Raw genomic sequence first — 22,101 nt, 5'->3', positions numbered from 1 at the left:
CTCACTCGTTTGGGCCATTGGCGGACGGCTGCCGCAGTCGGGACGTTCGACGGCTGTCAGATCGTTGAGCCGTCGGATTACGTCCGCCACAGTCGGGACGTTCGGCGGCTGCCAGACCTTGCCTCACTGCTATGTCTGACCCGACTGGGTCAGCTCCCGGCCGTCGGCTACCCCGGCAGTCCGGGCGGCCCCGGGCGCCACCCACCGCCCCGGTATTTCCGACGACAGTGAGTACCGACCCACAGATCTGGTCCAGATGCCCTGTGTTCAACACACCAAAAATGTCCCAGGTGTCGTGCTCGGGCGCTGCTTACCGTAGGTTTGCGGTTGTGCGCTTCGCATGCAAGTAGGCCTGGTAAGGACCGGCAGCCGGCCCACGCTGCACGCGCGCCGCTTCTCACGCTCCTTTGTGTCTGGCACTGTCCGTGTTCCACCCTCCTGCGGACATGGTGGTGTCTATGCGCGCTGTTGGGGTATGTATCTGAGGTCTGTTCTGTGAAGTGACGACGCGGCGCCCACTTGCCATGCGTGATGCTCGGTGATTGTGAGCAGATTTCCTTGGCAGAATGGGGGCTAATAATTAAGTTTCAAGCGAAAGTGGTCATCTTGGAATGTTATGCCTCGGACGGCTTTGTTACGTCACCTTCTTGACCTGTATTTAATCAGAAAATAAAGAAGCAGACATGCATGCGTTATGCTTGCAACCGAATAATTTATGTTGTGCCGGGCTACGGCTTGGAAGTGCCGAAGTGGCCCAATCACGATCAACTCAAGGTAGGAAGCCCGGTCCGATGTAATCGTCCGAACCGTTTCGTTTTCCTATGACTGGAGCATGGTCGCATCACAGTTACGAAAGCTGTCAACATCCGATCGTTACGAACTAGGCGAAGCCAGGGTCTGATATGTGCACAGGGGAATAGAACGTGATGGGATTTTGCACTATACTACACGACATACGTAAATGTAAGAACGTTGGCATAGATAAATGGAAGGTGGTTTCAGAAAGTCCTCACATAGCAACATTATTTAAGTACGGTACTGTGAGATGCATTGGATCAAGTGCTCAACCATTGGCCGTGGTGTTTGTCCATGGCAACACAAATATACTCACGCTACAACTATCAGAAGAAATGTATCTAGAAAACGAACAATCACGCATCATGTATATAGGCGATACATATTCGGTCATTGATGAATAGGTGAATTAGGTAAGGAGGAAACTAGAATACATATTGGGTGGTAACCTTCAGTGAGAAAGTCCATTCTCCGCATTGCATTTGTACTTTTGTGGAACCAAAATGGATTTCCGTGTGGTCGTTGCAAGCTCCGAGCAGCGCGAACCGCAGCGGACAGCCTCACGACAGTCCACTGCGGTCAGAGCAGCGCGACCCGCAGCGGACAGCTTCACGACAGTCCACTGCAGTCAGAGCAGCGCGACCCGCAGCGGACAGCTTCACGACAGTCCACTGCAGTCAGAGCAGCGCGACCCGCAGCGGACAGCCTCACGACAGTCTACTGCAGTCAGAGCAGCGCGACCCGCAGCGGACAGCTTCACGACAGTCCACTGCAGTCAGAGCAGCGCGAACCGCAGCGGACAGCTTCACGACAGTCCACTGCAGTCAGAGCTGCGCGAACCGCAGCGGACAGCTTCACGACAGTCCACTGCAGTCAGAGCTGCGCGAACCGCAGCGGACAGCCTCACGACAGTCCACTGCAGTCAGAGCAGCGCGAACCGCAGCGTACAGCTTCACGACAGTCCACTGCAGTCAGCCGAGGCTATTTTCATTGTTCACCAACAAGTAGGCACATTTTGTTAGTTGCTCCATGCTCCGTGGTTGGCGCCCATTATCACCATCCATGTTTGCAGTCGAGATAATTTGCGAATAATTTTTGCGGGTGCCGGTTATGTCTCACTGTCCCGTAGGCCATTTCGACTACAACTTGAAATCGGAATAACGAGCAGCTTGAAGCTTCAGTGGGCTGTGTTAATGAATTGAATTATTTTTTAAAGACATTGACCCAGGCCATCGAGGTTTATGTCAAAACGACGACTCTTCTGACGAGCGACTGGACGTCCGGGGGTTTGGGTAGGCGATGCGCTGAATTAGCTGGAGAAAGACAGTGAATAATAGTTTAGTATATATATATATATATATATATATATATATATATATATATATATATATATATATAGATATTGTGTTAACTTCTAAAATTGTGCAAAATGAGCGTAGCGTCCGATATGCATTAAGGCACGTCATTTACATAATATTTGCACTATCTGGATTAAATCATCTTGATGAGTCACGACATTTTCTCGCTTACTTTGCGTGTAGTGTTGCCATGTCATGATATGCAAACCATGGCCACATTTGGCCTCGTGTTGTGATCGATCGGATCCACATATGACTTGAATGATATGCAAAGTTTCTTGCTGAGCTGATGATCAGAATGGGGCTCAGTGCAGCCCGACGGGGCTCGCCGACTGACTTGCGTGCCTTTTTCAAATATCATTTTCAACCGGTCTTATCGCGTGTAACTAAGCCATAACTGTTCATACCAGTCCGTGGCAAAGAAGTAAAATACTCTACAAAGAATTCGAGACGTGGTGTGGGTGGGCAAAGGTAACTTTCTGAACTTAGTTCGATTGATTTTCCCTTCCGTTTTGGCTGAGCTCGTTCTAAATGCAATCCTATCCCATCCTACGCCATGTGGCAATCTTAAGACCCAGAACATCGCAACCCATGGCTTAATCTGCTGTGGGTTGGTGTGATTCGTGAAGAGCTTCGCCGCTACGGAGCATTTTTCGAATGGCATGGTAGTTCCTCGTCCCACGCCTCGTAAAATGTTGCCCGCCGAACACAGCTCACAATGAGCTCAAAGGTTTATTCAGTGGGAGGACAGCGGGCGCGTTGGCCCGTGCGGTCGGTGCCTCAGGCCATAACACTGGCAGGCGTACCCGTCAGCGCAGGAACATACCTAGCTGGCCGGCTCGGGGACGCGCTTGCCAGCGCGATTTTATGATACGGCACTCCGTGCCGTTCACCGCTTCAGCGCCATCTATTACTCAGTTCTGATAGTTCCCACTAGCTGGCCCTGAGCTTGCGCCAACTGTTCGTAATTTCTCGATTCTAGCAATGTTTCAAACCACTGCACATCCAAATCGGCTGCCACAACCACAAATAAGCTCTTAATAGCCATGCTTTGTATAGTAGCATTTCCAAAAGCTGTTTGCAACCACCAACGATGCGGAACAATGGCTCCCGGGTGCGCACTGCTACTCGCGCAGGCGGTTTTTGGTTTTCGGAACTCCAGTGCTAAGACATTACTGCTGCGTCACAATATTTATATGGGATGTCATCCCATGCCGGCTTTCATGAATTCACTGCAAGACATTGCAAAAATACTGCAGCGTAAAATGTGAACTAGTGAGAAAATGAAAAGCAGCCGAGATATCGGAAAGTGCCAAATGTCTTCTTGCGTAATCGTTATCAATTTAAGGTCTGTCGGTTGCCAAAACGCATTTGGCGGCGCCAAAGAGGTATAAACATGAACTGTCCCATGATTTCTTAGATTGCTGAAGTACGCAAATGCGACACGCTTTTTTAACGGTCTTACCGCAGGACAGCGTGACTCCGCACAGGTAATAAGAAAACTATGTTCTGCGTTGTTCAGCTTCACCAAAGAGCAGTCAGTTCCAAAATATGGCATCCCAGTCTCGGCTGGCGTCCTTTTCAGACACAATGCGTCCTTCATTGTCAAATGTCGTTAAATGAGTGAAATATTTATTGTGCTGGGCTTGTCATCGTCTCCCAATGCTGCGTGTTTTGTTTCAGGTCATGAGGGTATGCGGTGGTCGTCGCCTGCCCGGCCTGACCCGCCCCGACATCGACCCCACCCGCCCTACTCGCGCACCCAGTCGTTTGGTGAGTACTAGCTTGGGGCGGGAGTCACTAAGTCTGAAGACCTGGCGTTCATGGCGCTCCGAAGTATCTGTGCAACATGTCGGTAAACATTTGTTCTTCGAAACAACTCCACCAAGACCTAATTCTGCGTAGGCGTTACTAAGAGATGAGAGAGAAACAGATGGGTTTATATCTTTTTATGCTAAGCAATCCTCAGGCCCTCCGCTTGCGTGTCAGAACACTGGGTATCCCTATAAAGATTTAATCAGTATCTTTTGGGTGCATGAATTCTTAAACCTAACGGTAAGCAGTGCTTGTTGCGTGAATCTTATCATCCGCTCGCGCAATTTCGCGCGCGCAAAAACAACGAAGAAAGCTATGTTAAAAGTTAACGGAACGCAATGTCGGCACAGTCCGTCCTGCCCTCCTCGGGAACTGACCTTTAGCCTTGCCACTGCCACCGGCCGTAGGCCTTATCTGTCAAGGGCAAATAGCGAACGCCTAAAGCTACTCTAACCCACTCTGCCAGGGTTGGGTATGTCGGAAGGCAAACGCTCTAACCGACTGAGCCATCGAGATGGACGTATCAAAATAACTGTCTTTTGAAAAGCATGATTTATCATAATATGCAGTGAAGTTGCATTTGTCTCGTACCCGATTCATATCCGATCTGATATTATCCGAATGTAAAATACAAAATGTGAGAGGGGCAACAACAAACAAACCAGATACCACTGCCTACGCCCCAAGTTCGGCCCGAATGGCCGCCGGAAGTGCCAGCTCTGACTCATGGCTTTAGTCGGCCTACGCATAGTGGAGAAGTTGTTGCATTGTTATTTCCTTGGCCAGCAGCTCCAGACCATAGCAGTGTAAGTACAATGAATGAAGCAGAATATGTGATAATTGAGATCGCTGTCAGAAAAATTCTAGGCACCTACTACGTTATGGAAGGACCAAACAGCACCGGGTTTATCTTTAACATGTGCACTTGCTTTACTTAGTACCAGCCAATGTTAACGTGCTTTACTCCTTCTTTGCAATCATAAAATGAGTTGACGCCACTCACCAGTACCCAGCGCGTAGCACCAAAACTTTCCAATCTTGCCACCTATACTAATACCTCGGTAGCTCTGCTTCATGCTGCGACCACCAGGGTGCTCCGGTAGGTCCGCGCCCATTATTCGATACGACGGATGGTACCGTTAATCAGTTGGTGTGTGGTAACAGACATTGTCTAGCTGCCATCAATAATCTACCGGTTCGGCGTCATTTTCTTAGTACTTTCAACTTTTTCAATGTGGGTATGTATTTTTGTATGCGTGTAATTTCTGCATACATATACGGCACGGCACGGCACGGCACAGATTCTACGGCACGAGTGAGTTATGTAATTCGGAAGGACTTCTGTATGAGTACTTTCATCGTTGTATATATATATATATATATATATATATATATATATATATATATATATATATATATATATTGCGCTGTAGCGCTGTTGCGCTTTTGCTCTGTGTTGGGCTTTCTCCGTCTGCCTCGCTCTTTCCTGCCCTCGCCTCATTCCTTCTCTTTAAATCCGTAAGTCGCTTGAGCTGCTTACGTTGATCTGAGCTATGAATAACTGGAGCTGAAAATGAATACTTCACGCTACCCTCCAGTGCGTCCTTGTTCGTCGTCCATATTTTCTTCTGTTTTCTCCTCAGTAAGCCTCCAACAAGGGTATCAGCATGCCCCGCACTCTAAATTTTAACATGATTTGGAAATGTCGAAGCCACAACTCTAAACGCAATCAAGAAGCTCGCTGTGATCAGCTTTAAACAGTTGTGACGGTTAGAGATGACGTTGTCAATAGCAATCACGGGCTATAATGCCGTTATGGCATTATACCAGCTGACGTTGCTGATACAGGCAGGGGTTTTGTCATCCCACGTCAGTCCCTGAGTCCGTGGTATTGCGCCCTGCGTGCGTGAGAAGTGCCCCCGCATTACAGGCGTAGTATTGCGCCCTGCGTGCGTGAGAAGTGCCCCCGCATTACAGGCGCGCCTCACCGCGCACACCGATCGGAAAAGGCGTCAGCCACCAAGCAGCCATAACGAACAGCCATGCACGGCAGCCACGCCCCCACCGGCCGCTGTCTGCCGCTCTGCACGGTCTGCGGACGCCTCTTGCCTCCCCGCGGGCTATTCGTAGATCATGGTGGTTTTTTTCGACCGCCTTCCCCTCGCCGCCGGCGATCCTATTGTGCGGCGTTGCGGCCGTCCCGGGTCCACTCGAGCGACAGCGATGGGGCTCGGCGCGCCGCCGCGCGCGAATCATTATCATCCGATGGAGGCCGCTGCCATTGTCGCCGCTGACCGCGGGCAGGGGCGCGTGAAAAAAATCAATGCAGCGGCGTTCCCGGCCGCCGAAAACGCCTGGGAGCTGTTGAGCGGTCAGAGGAGAGGAGTGAGGATGGCCAGCATCGCCGCCGGTCTCCGCCGCTCAGCAAGGGCCGGCGTGGGCCGCGTGGCAGCTCCTTCAGTGGCTGCCGAGCGGCGCGCGACAGGTGGAGAGGCTGCCCGCGAAGTCAGCAGGCTCGCTGCCGGATGGCGCGCCCCGGGTTCAGTGGCTTACCAGGGCTCCCCACAGGGTCGGTGCGGAGATGTTCTTTTTTAATATTGTTAATGGAGGGACCGGGCTGGTCACGACGCTGCGGTTACGGCTGCCTTTAAAGCGGCGCGAGAGTCCTGTAATGTAAAGGCTCAGCGTCTAATTATTTTTCGGATTTTGGTCACCGTTCTGAGGTAAGCTGCATCCCTGTCCCGGGGTCGGCTGCAGCATTGTCTCAGGACAAGCTGAAGTCCTGTCGCGGGGTCAGCAGAAGCCCCGTCCCGGGGTCGGTTGCAGCATTGCTCAGGACAAGCTGTAGTCCTGTCGCGGAGTCAGCAGGAGGCCCTGTCCCGGGGTCGGTTGCAGCATTGCTCAGGACAAGCTGTAGTCCTGTCGCGGGGTCAGCAGGAGCCCTGTCCCGGGGTCAGCGGCGTCGCTGTGCCGGGGTCGGTGGCCGGCGCGGTGCGTCCGTCGGCCGCCGCCGCCCGGAGTCATTACGGCCCTGTTCGGCTGCCAGGTGACGGCCGTTCCCAGTGCCGCGGACGTTAGCACCGGCGACAGATGGCGCTGCTGCTGCCTGCGGTCCCACGTAACTCTCGCGGCCCCGTGTCGCGGTCGGCGCCGCAAAGTGCGCCATAAAGCGCGCGGCGGCGAGACTGATGCGTCTCTCAATATTGAGCTGCTGGGCGCGGTCGGCGAGGGCGTTGGTGCGGTGCATGGCTATTCGTTATGGGTGCTTGGCGGTCGATGCCTTTTTCCGTTCGGCGCGCGCGATGAGGCACGCCTGTAACGTAGGTGCACTTCTCACGCGCGCGGGCCGCATGTGTTTGCAGCAGACAAGTTTGCGGGCCTGGATTGAGTATCTGCGACCTTCAAGTAATTTTGTCTGTGGGACTCATGTGCTGCCGTGGATTAAAGCTGCCTTGTATCGTGACCAGGCGTAGTTATATCTGCTCACTAACTGATGACAATTGTCGTTGCGCCTGGTATGTTTGTGTGGTGTGGCTGCCGCCATAATAATCCGAGAGGGAACCACGGATGATTATTGAGATAATGCCCGCTGTATTTCGGGCTGACGACCTTGGCTGAGAGCTGCCGTCACCAGCTGCTGAAGACCTGAGCACGTGCAGGCGCAACAGTCAACACCACACACTGGGTTGGCTGGCGGCCGGCGACCGTGGCTCCAGCACGCGCTGGTAAAGGACAGACTCCCCGCTATGCGTATTTCCGTGATTACGTAAATTTCCCAGGAAACCCGTTATCTGAAGACACTTGGACCGACGAAAGCCTCACGTAGGCGGCAGTCCACGTCGCACCAGAGCGGCGATCGGAGGCCACCAGACCCTGGAGCAGGCGAGAGGCACCGATCGGAGACCACCATACTCTGGAGCTGGGCGAGAGGTACCGATGGCAGACCACCAGACCTCGTGGCGGGGCGAGAGGTACCAATCGGAAGCCACCAGACCCCGGAGCTGGGCGAGAGGTACCGATGGGAGACCACCAGACCCCGTAGCGAGGCGAGAGGTACAGATCGGAGACCACCAGACCCCGTAGCGGGGCGAGAGGTACCGACCAGGGACCACCAGACCCGGAGCGGGGCGAGAGGTACCGACCAGAGACCACTAGACCCTGGAGCAGTGCGAGAGGTACCGATCGGAGACCACCAGACCCCGGAGCGAGGCGAGAGGTACCGACCAGAGACCACCAGACCCTGGAGCAGTGCGAGAGGTACCGATCGGAGACACCAGACACCGGAGCGAGTGTCGGGTGCTCAGAGGTGTTTGGGTGGTCCAGTGCCGGGCTATAGCCGTCGGCCGTCGCCGACAGCAGACTGGTCACTGCTGACCCGACGGCCGGTGCCGAGGCGGTGGCTGGGCCCATACACGTGGCACGTGGTCGCATGAATGGATTAACTGACGAATGAATGGATGATGCATGGATGGAAATGCGAAACTCAGTTAAGTTGACGGCCAAGCCTTGCTTGCGCGGAAACGAAGGTTGTTGGACTGGTTCACAGTATGATTTTGCTGATGTTCTCGAAGCAGCTGCGTTCTGAGAAACCAGGCTTTTGCATGCCTACCTTTTGAACAGAATATGCAATATTGCCACCCACGGTGTCCACAGCTGGTGCTGAACCAGCACCATGCATGTTGGAGATGAAGTTGTGGCTACAATGCCGGTATCAGGGCACGTTTACTTGCACCTGACATGTAAAAGCCGAAAGCCAGGCCTTGCCAACTCTAGGGTTGTAATGAGGCTGGTGCAGGTACTAGTCTGGATAGTACCGATGCCAGCACATACAGTGTTAATGCCAATAACTTGCTTTTATCAATACGGCACTTTCAACGTGACCGTTTGATCCGGTGGCAAGGTATATTTCGAACATCGCGTAGCTCGCGTGTGCTCGACCACGCGTGTTTATTTTGATGCATGCAAACTCCTCTGCAGCAAGGCTTCACATCAAGTGATGAGGGGAGACGAACCAAAAGCAAATTACTACTGTGCACTGCTGTTTCGAGAACAGTTGCGCACCTGGGATCATTGTACTGCTCTGCTGTGTGATAGGAAAAGGATGACACGACCATTGGCTCACACAAGTGGCGTAACGTAATTACATCGGCGCTCAGGCTATCATTCAGGTTTTCACGGCAGTAAATTCGCATCGGGAAAGTGATTCGAAATGCACCTGCTCGAAGGCTGTAGCCGCGCGCAAGATAGCTGCATGTCATTGTGCTGCCCAGGGCAGAAAGCATTCAAACCAGTTTAGTAATTCACTTTCCTGGAGATAGCACGACTTGAAGGCTGCCCTGCCTCCCACTAAAGGCGTGTGCGCTGTTCGGTAGTCCAGGGATGTGAGCCAGTGCGCCTCCCCATTAATGCGGTGTCGTTGGCAATTACGCGGTGAATCAGCCTTGACTAATGGCCTCATGCACGCTACCACGAGCGAGCTCCAACAATGACCACCGCTGCAGTACCGACCCGATGTCCAGGCGTCCTGGGCGGCCTCTGTCCGCCACCTGCGGGACATTCCCCGGAACACTCGTCCCTCCGTCAGCCGAGCTAAAACCGCCCTCTCTCCGCAGAGGCGGTGGTGACGCGAGTGACGTCAATGGCGCGCCACTGCTCGATGTTAGCAGCAGCGGCGCTTTTTGACAATGGACAAATCATTATTTGCTGGCACCACAAATAAAGGCGCATGTGAATGTTTCGTCTGATGTGTTTGCGTCGGTTGGTTTTGAGTAGTCTCCTGTTTGAACGATGGCGCAAATTGGGCTAAATTGTGTGGGAATGAGCCTAATGATAAACCGAAGAGCTCACCAACTGACATCACGTGTATGCCTGTTGTTTTTTTGGCACGTCCACCGCGTACGTATCAACTTTACCGGCCGGTCAAATTCCGCTTCCTAGCAATGGCATTAAGGTGGCTGTTGTTCAGCGACACGTGCTGCTGCCCTGTTGGACATGACGCTGTAAACAGAGTTGAACGCCGTAACTTCTCGCCCGTTCGCTTTACTCGAATCATGTTAATTCCGTTATGTCGCCGATGTAAACTTCGATAGAGCTAATTTGCACTTTGATTGCACTTCACTTTCCTGCTGTGTCCTGCAGCGGAAAGGCATTTATCTATATGCAGTAGTGCAGTATAATTTCATTCTTTTAGCATCATTCTTCCGATGTAGTTGAGGTATTGGGGAGCTTACGTGCGGTCAATCGAAAGACAAACTAACCAAATTTGGTTATTCGAATGTCAAGAGGCATCGCAATCGCAATGGTAATGTATCATATCCTCCGGGAAGGAAATAACAATGAAACCCAAAACAAAGTGAACAATATCAGCTCGTTTAATCCAAGGGAATTCCAGAACAAAAGTTACGATTTTAACCTCGGAATGACCCATTCTATGCCAAATACAGCCGTTTGGCTCCGCCTTCGTTTCCGCCAACTCTCGTCCCGGTTCACTATAAGGCTCCGTGTCAGCGAGTCGGGGGCACTGAAGCGCCGCCTTCTCCGTAAGCCCCCTCAGAACGGAGCTCGCGCCGACGGGTCGGATCGTGCCTGTGCCCGGACGGCTGCGGCGCTGCTCTTGTGACCCGTGACCCCCGCCGGGTCGCCAGCCGGCGCCGCCCGGCCGGCGACCCGGCCAGCGCGTCCGTTACTCGACATCGGCCGGTTGTCAGCGGCTCGAGCGGACGTCCGGCGCCGCGGGAACCTGACCACGTCGGTAGTTAAAGCCATCGTCCAGCCGATGCCCGGCTAAATCACGCTCCCTTTCGGCGCGGGAAATGTCGCGCGTGTGCGGGATGGCTGGCCGGCCCGGCCGGCGGCCCGCCCGGGGTCGCCGGGCCCCGGTAGCCCGCAGCTCCGTCGACGTCTTCCGCGTATGGCGGTGATCCGCACCGCTGAACAGGAATGCGAATCCAGGCAAACAGAGGACGGCGGCGAGGCGGCGCAGCGGTCCGCCTGTGCGCTCACCGGTGGCTGCTGTGTTGCCGGCGAACGCTGCCCCACGCCGCCGATGAGCGACGCCGCCGGCCAGCGCGGCGCGCACTCGATGGCCGACCACTTCCGGCCGTCGGTTAGCCGGCGTGTGCAAATGTGCGGTAATGCGGCGCTCACTCGTCGCGGCCCGTTCCGCGGCGTCTCGCCGTCGGACGCCCCGAGGGCGAGCCGCCTTACGACGCGCGTCTTGCCGCGGCCGCCGGCCAATCAGCGGAGCCGGCCGGGGGCGTGTGTGCGCTGCCGCGGCCACCGAGAATAGACGAGCGCCGTCTCTGCGCGTGTCACGCCGCCGTCAGTCTGCCGGAAAGGGCCGGCGGTAGCTCGCGGTCCCGTCGGCGGTCGATTGAGCTTTCCGCCGGTATCGCATGCCACTGAGGTGCTTGTGCGCGTGCAGCAAGACGCAAAGGCGTCAAATGTCCGGCAGCGAGCATTTCGACTTGTCGTTTAAAGCGGTGTCTAATGATATTTCCTGATGTTGGCGACGCCTGTGATGGCTTCCCTGAGTGACACAGTTCCCAGTGATGGTCTACCAGGGCCCGGTTGAAGTTTCTAGGAGAACAAGCCTTCCTGCTGCATATTTCGCCACCAGTGTTTGACTGTGTTGCTTCTCGTCTGAAGAACTACATAGCGGACGCTTTTTATGCTCGCCATTGTGACCGCCGTCATTCGCACACGCAGTCTTTTGTGTCACTGCCATCGTCCATCACGACACCGATGGTGCCTCAAATAGAGCAACGTCGCAACGAGGACAAGGGTGCGCGTGCTGCCTTAGCAGGTCATGAGTGCCCGTGCCCGTACCGCACAGTCGTCACAGCCCAATGCTAATGCATCTGGCGGCGAGGATGCAGACGCCCGTCCGTTCGACTACCGTTATGCAAATCACGGCGCAGTCGGGCTGAACGAATTGCGGCCGCGGCCGGGCCCGTTTACGGGTCCGACGGTGCCGTGCCGGACCGTGACTGATGAATCCCACGGCTGGTGAGTCGACTGACGAACGGTGACTGGCGCACTGAAGCTCACTACCTGAGGAGGCTCGACTCTGGGAGCAGGACTGAAGCTTACCACCAGGGAACAGACTTGCAGCGATTCTCCCTCCCCCCCCCCCCCCCTACCCTTTTGGCCAAAATATACAAATGTTAGTTGGTCCCCCCTGAACTGAGTTGAAAATTATTGTGGCCTTTGTTTCCAATGTCCTACCCTTTGAGATCATCAGGCGACACCGATGAGGAAATTCCTAACACCGCGTACTGAGCTCCCAGCGTGAACTTCTGTCGACGTTGTTCAGGATACACACACGCACTGGGCAGCACCAAACCTAGATTCATTGCCGGTTATTACGTTCCTGCAAGGAAAAAGGCGGTTTCGACGTTTAACGATAAATTTGCCTTGGCCGAGCTAGCGCTGTTGTCTAGGAGGCTATATTTGGTATGAGTCCAGACGACTTGGGGGCCAATCAGTAGAAAACAAGTCCCTGGCGCGCTCTGCTTCCCTCTTGTTAGCGTTGTTTGCTTCGGCAGAGGGCCAGGGAGAATTGGCTATTTTCCATATGCAATCGATACGTCAATACATTGGCCACTCGGGGCTCCAGGTGTGTTGCGTTGTCTCAACATTAGACTGTCCCAAATATGGTACTGATCATGCATTGCTTCATATGTTCAGGAGGGAAAAAAACATTTTGTTACCGCAGTCACTGCAGTGAAAGACCCAGAGTTAAAATAAAACTTGCACTTTGATGCCTAAATTTAAAGATGTCACCCGACGTTAAAGAAGTATACTGTCTAATTATTATTGAAAGATATGCAAGCTTGGCACTGTTGTGCAACAGTTAAACAACTCCTTAAGGCATGTGTTGAACGTTCGGTGTGATGGTCAGGTATGGAATCTAAGACAAAGTAGTTTTGCCTTTAATGAATCAATCATTTAATACTAATTTATTGTGCCATTGTTTTCCTTTAACGCGGTCGCTACTACCGGCCCACGGCCGGTGGCAGCGGCTGCATTAGACTCCAGGTGGCGTCAAAGTCCAAAACGGACCGCTGCAAGCGTTGCGGTACGTTGTTGTTTTTTCGCTAAAAAAAGGTTGGCCCGTAATATCTCGATCGGATGGTGGAATAGGGCTCACGCAGCAAGCACTGCTTACCGTGAGCGCTCGTCTCAGGCGTAAAATCAAGTAACTGCTCATAGCAGGTCCCGATAAGCCCTTCGAAATGTTATCATAGCTGCATATACAGCGCACCTCTGACGGTAGCTACTGTTTTACTTGACTGCGTGAGGGATAATATATCCAGGTTAGCTTCGGCACATGAATGTGCATGTGCCGATGCATCCTGCACAGACGTCCGTCGTCGGGCATCTCTCCCCAGCTTGACAGTGATGACGTGCTGAAAACAGCAGATATTAAGCCGCCGGCTGCACTCTTCCTTGAAACGCGGATTTTTCGTCCCAGCGACGCGGTGGAAAATATTGAGCCGGATGTGGGATATGGAACCCATCCAATGCTAGCTGGCTTTCGTCGGCGGAATTTGATGCCGTGGATGGAAGGTGACCTGCAGGGACTGATCCCTCTGCCATGTATGTGATTACCAAGCACTGCTCCCAAATACCGCTGCACATATTGCACTTGCATTTAGCGAATCGGCAAAATTGTCTGACAGCTGATTTCGCTAAATGTACTTTGTAAGAAGTACTCGTGATTCTTTGCTGAAATTAGCAGATCGGCAAAACAGACCACACGAAAGTGTATTGGAAAATTTTTGTAATGTTATGAATAACATTTCAGCACTGGCGGTTGGAACAGTACACTGCATATTTGTGAGGCGACGTGCAATTGTTTGATATTTATTTTAACGTGAAGTCCGACCCTTTTGAATGGATGAATTTATTGGATCAAAGCTCGTGCCAAGCAGTGCTGGCTGTGTGAGCCCTGACCCCCACCATCCCACTGCGCAATTCCAGGGAACGGCAGAAATTGGTGGCAAAAGTTTGACGTGTCTCAATGCTTGGCACGTTCCACCCTGCCCTCTGATGTCACCTGTCCTTTAGCCCCGCCGCTGCCACCGGCCACAAGCTACCCCAGTCAAGGGTAAATAGCGACCATCGAGACGGACGGGCAGACTGAGTATTGTTGTAAACAGATGCTTGGCGACGACGACGGCGGCCGCGATGGCAGTGATGATATCGTTATTAGCAGCGGAAGCAACAGTAATATTTATCATTGCAACTATGACTATGTTATTGTCATTATTATTTTTACTATTAGTATTATTATTTTTATTACTGATATTATTATTGCTTTTGCTATTGTAAATGCTATATTTAAACTAGATTGACATGCGATGACTATCCCAGCAAATAGAATGGATCTTGGATGCTGACGATGGAATATTGGGGTATGCGAACGTGTTTTAGTGGCAAGCATTGGAGCAGATTTGGAAACGGAGCGTAGGTCGGGACATACTGGATGAGATGTGCCAGTGGTGGAGACTGGAGGCGGCGATGACATGGGGCGCTGTCCATCAGCAATGCAGGTTGTTTGTTGTTACGTATGATTCACAGTGTTGTCAAATATGATGCAAAAATTTGTCTGGCTTTGGATCCCGGTCGCCGATCTGGACCTTATATCGCAATGTGCCGCACAATGCACATCTGAGCGCGTCCCAGTCTGCTGAGGGCCATGTCTTCGGTTCCTCCGAAGCGCGTCCCAGTCTGTCGATGGCTTTGCCTTCGGGTTCTCTGAACCCAGGCAGTAAAATGGCGATGACGCAGCTCCGTGGTGGCTTCCTCGCTGGTATCGCTTATTTATATTCGCATGTCCTGTATCGTGATTGGTGTGCGCTCCGAACATCGACCGGGGTGGCGCCACGCGCAATCGACCGGCCGCTGAGGGTGTGCAAGGCTGCTGCCAGAGGCATTAGGCCCGGCGGAGCTGAGCCCGCCGGGCCCCGGGCTCATGGTGACAGTGGCCTGACCCTCCGTCCGTACTGACCATGCTTATTCCTTGTTATTTAGGTGGGTAGGTGTTCGACTGTGGGTTAGGAATGGGCAAGTTTCATGTGCTGAACTTGATGTTTAAGGCTGTCTCACAGAAATGTGAAATGTCGTTGTTGCGGCTTGATGCGGTTAATTAGGATGTTAAAACTTAACGCACCACGCGATGAAGTGAGTAACGGTGCCAAATTTTGACGCAACGACAAATGGCCCACCTCTGTGGGTGTGATTTCCCTCTCTGTTGGGGTAGGCCAGTGCTCAAATGGCAGGTCGCGGAGACGGATCGAAACAGGAGAGACTCTTCTACGTTATCGCCTGTTCAGCTCTAATTGCACCGCTTTTGGGAGCTGTCTGCGCTATCTGTTGAAATTTCGAAACGTAGAATATGTTATGAACCCTCGATGTCGACCAATATTTGCTGCGCTTATCATCCTTTGGTCTATTTCTGGGTGCTGTGCTTACGTTTGCCCCTACGAAGCATTTGCTTCTCGTTTCGATGCGCAATTTTGCGTTTGTGCAAAATTTGGAGGCACAACGTCCGCTGCTGAAGCTGCACTCGTTGCCAATAAGCTGCACCACACAGCGAAAGGCTCGTAAATCACTTCAGTACTGCCTGAATGCATACAATGGCACTGCATAAACGACAGGCCTGACCTCCTGGTCATGCCTGCGTGTCCAGGGTTCTCAGTATGTGTCTCCAGGTAATACACTGGGCCCATTTTTGCCGCCTGGGTTTGGTGGCCCTAACGAGAGCGGCAGACTCAGCTGCCTCTAACAGCATGAGTCTTTATCAGAAGGTGTGGCGGCCGATGCAGCCTGCTCTGGCAGGTGGGCGGCGGTTGGTGCCGGCCGCGCCGGCCACCGCCACCACCGCGGGCCGAGACGGCCACCGCCACCACCGCGGGCCGAGACGGCCACCGCCACCACCGCGGGCCGAGACGGCCACCGCCACCACCGCGGGCCGAGACGGCCACCGCCACCACCGCGGGCCGAGACGGCCACCGCCACCACCGCGGGTCGAGACGGCCACCGCCACCACCGCGGGTCGAGACGGCCACCGCCACCACCGCGGGCCGAGACGGCCACCGCCACCACCGCGGGCCGAGACGGCCACCGCCACCACCGCGGGTCGAGACGGCCACCGCCACCACCGCGGGCCGAGACGGCCACCGCCACCACCGCGGGCCGAGACGGCCACCGCCACCACCGCGGGTCGAGACGGCCACCGCCACCACCGCGGGTCGAGACGGCCACCGCCACCACCGCGGGCCGAGACGGCCACCGCCACCACCGCGGGCCGAGACGGCCACCGCCACCACCGCGGGTCGAGACGGCCACCGCCACCACCGCGGGTCGAGACGGCCACCGCCACCACCGCGGGCCGAGACGGCCACCGCCACCACCGCGGGCCGAGACGGCCACCGCCACCACCGCGGGTCGAGACGGCCACCGCCACCACCGCGGGTCGAGACGGCCACCGCCACCACCGCGGGCCGAGACGGCCACCGTCACCACTGCGGGCCGAGACGGCCACCGCCACCTACCGCGGGCCGAGGCGGACGCCGCCACCACCGCGGGCCGAGACGGACGCCGCCACCACCGCGGGCCGAGCGGACGCCGCCAGCGGCGCCGCACAGGCCAAATTAACTGCAACCTCTCGCTTTTGTCGTCGACAGGCATTCGTCATCCAACGCTCGCTCAGTTCCGCCGTGACTGATCGTTATTTTGTGCCATTGTAGCGCATGCTAGTCGTGCTTTCTCGCAAACACGAATAGCGTTGCCGGCTGCTAATCTGGGCGTTCTTCTCCTAAATTGTGATGAGTTTCATCACACATCTCTGTACTGTAGCGGGCGGTAGCTCCGTTACATTACTACACCGCATACTTTCATCTGCACGCTCGTAGCCAGTGTCATGTCGCAATACTAAACGGATGCAGTGAGCGTTGTTGGACGCCCGTTTCCATCAAATATCAGGCGCTTTTGCCTTGCCATCGGATACTTTACCATCGGACACTAATACCCGACGGCTGCGATCGCCTGTATGGCGGCGCCGTGGCGAACTGTGCAGGACCTTGCCGCCGCGCCGGGGTGGCTGCCGGCGGCCGGTGGCGGCGCCCGTACCACCTCGGCCAGACCACTGACGGTGGCCCCAGCCGCGCTCGAACCATCGAATCGACCTGAACAGGTCGGTGTCCGGCCAGACAGCCGGATGTGGCCTCAGCAACTGTCGCTGGCGGTGGCTGATCAGGTCGATCGTTCTGCAGAAGTGGGCGAAATGATCGAGCGAGCTGGGACGGAGTTGTCAACCTGAGGATGCCGGGTGAGTTCGGAAACACTGAAAATGTCTTGGCGTTCAACATTTTAAGTCCCTAATATGCTCCCGGGTTGGTATGTGAATATATGTATATATATATATATATATATATTCACACACACACACATATATATATATATATATATATATATATATATCAAATAAATTCGCACTGAACACCAAAAATTAATTTAAGCAGGAAGCTCTTGAGCAAAAAGGAGGTTAGTTTTTAACTCGGTCTTCCCCTCATACTTGACCCTAGATGAATGAAATTTGTTGTTATTCATAATTCAGTTGTCGTATTGCCTACGAAACTATTTCGGAAATGTATGGGTTAAGTTAACACTCCGTTGCCGCATCAGATTGAACCACTTCCAAGAAATGGCTTTCACTGACAGCCACGGCCCGACTTTAACCTGCCGTGGGTCAGCGACCATGCAAGGTACATCTGTTTGTATCAAAAGGTCCGCCATTCAATTGCCTACAGCTGTGTGAAGTTTGGGCCGGCTACCCCACGCCGCTCGGAAACCACTCTGGGCAAACCTTTGAGGGTCACACTTACTTCCGCGCAAACGCCTGCTATTTGCTATAAGTTTGTTATTGTCACAGTTGATTATGAAGGTCTCGCACGATCTTAAGTGATTATATGAGAACAGCGTGTACTCATTAATAATGATGTTTAACAAACAGCGACAGTTTGACAAATCGGCACTGATGATGCTTAATTGATAACACTAGCATCAAAATCGAACTTGCATTTTGTGTGTCGCGATTTTGTCACGTGGTTTCGCCTGACGAAAGATTCCTTTTCGTAAGATGAATTGGCAGTGGATCACGTCAGGTGATGGTGCTCTCAGCTTGCATAAAAAAGCGTGCCCAAATGGTTGAGTAGAAATAAGCTTTCATTTCATCGTATTTCTAAAAATAAGAAATATTGATTTATTTACTAAACAAACACTAGAAGGGAGGTGTCCTGGAGAAATGAAGAGCTTCTCCATTCACATAAACAACCATGATGATTAATATTTTGCCCGTGGCGTTGTATTACACGAATGAATATAAAACTATCGCTATCGCTGAAAGCCCAACCCTGTCCTTCCACAAGTCAGCCGACGGCAGCGCCTCAGATCGTCTGACTCGACCATTGTGATGATTGTCCTACTCGACCATTGGGACGGATAAAGTAATTCACAAACATCCAGCATGACATCATTGGGCTGGCACTTGTTCCCGCCATTGGAGATGCGCAAAATTTGCATGATCAAATGACGCGTGCGTGATATGAATAACACGAAAACCTATCCGAAGTTAGCAAGATGGTAAACTCAGTGTATTTTCACCACTCATGGGGTTTCCCATATGCAACAGCAAGTTTGAAGCTTATATAACGAGTTTGCATGTCACAACGGCGGAGACTTTGAACGGTTTAGGCCCTTTCAGACAGCCGAACTGCACGACCAGGCAGGAGGCTGACGAAGGTCAGCGGGCCTTTGAGCAGCCGCTTCAGAGGCGAATGCTCGGCCACCGCTGGCCGACAACGGCCGCCGCCGGCTCCCAGCTGGCCGCCCTCGGGCCCCGATGGATCACGTCTCTGGCGGCAGCTGTTTCTGGCCGTCATCCGAGGTCGTTCCTCTCCTCCCGCGGCGACTCTGGAGCCAGGAAGTTGGGAGAGGCCGCCGCGGGCGTCGCCGATGCGTGACCGAGATCGAGGCTGACGCCGGCGTCGCTGGGAGTGCGGCCGTGCGCGCCGCCTCCCGCCGGCTCCAGCGCGGCCGGCGGCTCTTACCTCTGACGTCCGTGTCGACACGCGCGTCAGGCCGAATCAGCCAGCGTCGAACACAAGCACCCGAGTCGACGCGGCTGCCGCTCGAGCGTCCACGCAGGCGGTCTGGACGGTCGGTGCTGGCTGGTCGTCGCTACCGGCGGCGGCGATGCGTCGGGGGCGCCGTCGAGCGTGGGAGGGGCGCTAGCCGGTGGGCGCCGGCCGCCTGCCGGTTCGGCCGCCGCTGGTGACGAGCACACGCCTCGCCGGCGGCTGGAGCGCCACCGTGGGACACCATATGTCGCGAGCCGCCGCCGCCGGCATCAGCTCAATAATATATATATATATATATATATATATATATATATATATATATATATATCGCCTCAATAAGTCAAGTAAGCGTGTTGCGTCCATCCCTCTTATCCTCTATCTTGCTTCATCCTGCATCCTCGCGACACCCCGCTTATCTGGGGCAGGCCGCATGCGTCAGCCACGAGTGGGCCGAGAGCCCCGTGGGAATGGGAGCCCCGGCCGGGTACTCGCGCATGCGCGGGTTAAAGCTCGGCGGTTGGCCACCCAGCGCATGCACGTCTGTCCCATCGTTAGCCATTTCTCCTTCATCCCATAGCCCTGACATGGTCATGTCTGGCCGAAAGGGCTCTAAACCAAAAACCAAACCGAGTAAGCGTGTTGACTTGTGTTTACGCCTGAAAAGGTGATAAACGTCTGTGCACACGACATAATGATGTGTGGGCGAGGGTAAGGATAAATTTAGATCTCCGTTTCCATCCCTCCCCGTCAATTTTAATGAATTGATTTCACCTTTGTGTTCTTCAAAGTTTGTCGATGATGGTACTCCCCAGTTCTCGAAACACAGAATATCATGCCCGCTCGCATTCCAGTGTTCTTTAAAAAAATGTTGCATTTTCTCACAGGCTCATGTTCGAACATCGGAACTTCGAGACTCAATATCTCGTCGTTAAAGTCTCAACGTACCCGCAGGTTAAAGGTGCGGTGCACGCAAGGATGAAACGTTGTACACGTCTTTAGTTTTTCCAGATGTGCCAGATAATTTTGATGCTTTGTCCAGCCCTGAATACTGAAATACAAGCGCGAAGTCGGAAGCTCGACCCACGTCCTCCGTGCTGGCCGTTTTATGCTTGGCGTTGATATCTCCCCCAGACTGCCCGCCAGTCATCGACGCCGATCATCCAGTATAATCCCCGTCCTCATATCACAACCAGTCGACAGTCGTTGGTTGGCGTGTAGGGGCTTGGGGGACCGAGCTTTACTGCCACTCAGTTTTCCGGTTGTTTTGAGCCTGTGAGAGAAAGCTTAATTAGGCTCGTGACCAACTCAGCCGTGCCTTCACTCGAGCTAATCACGTGCAACACGCGACTGCAGCGCTCTCAGCCTCAGGCTATGGCCAGGTCATCAAGCTGAAAGTGACCTTTTCCGGACCCAGACATCTAAATGCGTCATCTGTAGCTGGAACGTCGCATTTCTAGCTGAGGCGGAGAGATGGAAGATAATGAAGAAAAGCTGGGGACGCAAACGGGATTTCATTTATTGTTTTTGCCGCCTTTATTGAAACGCCTAAACCGGAGTCCACTTAAATGTATTATTCCAAGCACTCCAGACGTCCGTTGATATGCTGGATCGACGTCACCCTTAGATGCCTGATGGAGAAGCTAGGCTTTACTTGCCCATTGAAGAGCAGCGAGCCGAAGATCCGTATGGCTAGGCACAATGTGGCATTCAGTATGGAGACACGGCAAGCGACCGGACCGTACGTGGTGTGCGTACGCCTGGGTTGGCGTGTTGTACAGAACAAACTAGAAAAACAACTTTGCGCTGCCTCGTCCCCGAGTAGCTGGGTCCAGGCCATGGTGCGGTGCTGCCTTGTCCGCCGTGACAAACCCCTGTCGTTCGCCGCCATCTTCCGGGTTCGCCGTACGCTGCCGCGCGTCGGCTCGGTTTTTGGGCGCTGTTTATCGGCATCGGCGCGCTGATCGGACGCGCTCACGAGGAAGTGATTACGCTGATCATTAGTCAGCACGGCGCGGCCGGCGCTGGGCCGCAGTCGGCCTGTCGGAGCGCGGCGTCCGACTTCTGTCACGGCGGGCCGCCGCCGCCCCGCCCGACGGCTCGCAGCGCGTCGGCCGGCGCCGGGCCGCAGCTGGCCGACGGTGCACCGTTAGCCGGCCGGTGGAGGGCGCCGCGGCGGGGCGCGCCGCCCCGGCCGGCGCCCTGGCCGCCGCCGCTGCCGCCGTCGTCCCGTATCGGCCTGATCGGCCCGCGTGACCGGACGATGGGCAGCGCCGCCGAGGCCGCCGGCGCGGCAGCGTCGGCCTGCGAAAGGCCGGCCTCGGCCTTTGTGCAGGCGAGGGAGAGGCCGATGTTTCGCGCGACGCGCCGCGTCTCGCCCATTAAGCCCCGCTCGGTCGGGATCCTCTGCCGGCTGGCTTGCCGGAAGAGCGGGTCTCGTGTCGCCGTGCGGCCTTGCCTGTGGTGTCTCGGTCACAACCTAGTTAATGATTCCTAGAAGGGCAAGGTCTCGCCAGTTTTCTGTTGTGAACGGTCTAGGAAGTTGGCGATGCCCGTCGCGTGACACACAGAGAAATTATGCCTCGGAGTCCTTGTGATTACCTGGTCCTTTGCGTACACATTCAGAGAAATAATTGTTGCAGGTGTGAGCAGCATAGCGCATCCCAAGCTGACAATGCCCTCAAGTATATTCATGGGCGTCCTGAGCTGCAGCAAGCAGGGCTCTTAGCGATCGCCGTGATTGTTTTCGGGAGCATACCCAGACATCGGTCGGGCCACGCGTTAAGCATGGAAGGTGATGACAATGTCTTCCTTTATCGCATCGGCGCCTATTCGACAGTTTCTGGTAGCTGAGATGGCGGGCGGCATCTGACTGGCAGCGCGGGGTGTTCCGTGGGGATGACGTCACGCCGGCTGCGGTAGACCGGCTCATCTCCGCCCGCGGGATATACGCGGCCGCTGCCATTATTAGGTAACACGGTGTGCGTACA

At 54.4% G+C, this 22,101-nt stretch overlaps 1 protein-coding gene across 1 annotated transcript in view; it reads left to right on the top strand.

Annotated features, from left to right (window-relative positions):
* Window positions 1-22,101, top strand: part of LOC119098059 (pleckstrin homology domain-containing family G member 5) — a gene marked incomplete in the record, with an annotated part of 243,696 nt that overhangs the window by 107,221 nt on the left and 114,374 nt on the right. Inside the window, 1 exon segment of the mRNA XM_037220987.1 lies at window positions 3,837-3,926. Coding sequence (XP_037076882.1) covers window positions 3,837-3,926 — 90 coding nt within the window.

This window comes from Pollicipes pollicipes, unplaced genomic scaffold (assembly GCF_011947565.3).
Source record: "Pollicipes pollicipes isolate AB1234 unplaced genomic scaffold, Ppol_2.1 Scaffold_4740;HRSCAF=5597_pilon_pilon_pilon, whole genome shotgun sequence".
NCBI classification, from domain to species: Eukaryota; Metazoa; Arthropoda; class Thecostraca; order Pollicipedomorpha; family Pollicipedidae; genus Pollicipes; species Pollicipes pollicipes.
The sequence above is the reverse complement of the archived record's forward strand: the minus strand, read 5'-3'. Positions and strand labels throughout refer to the sequence as shown.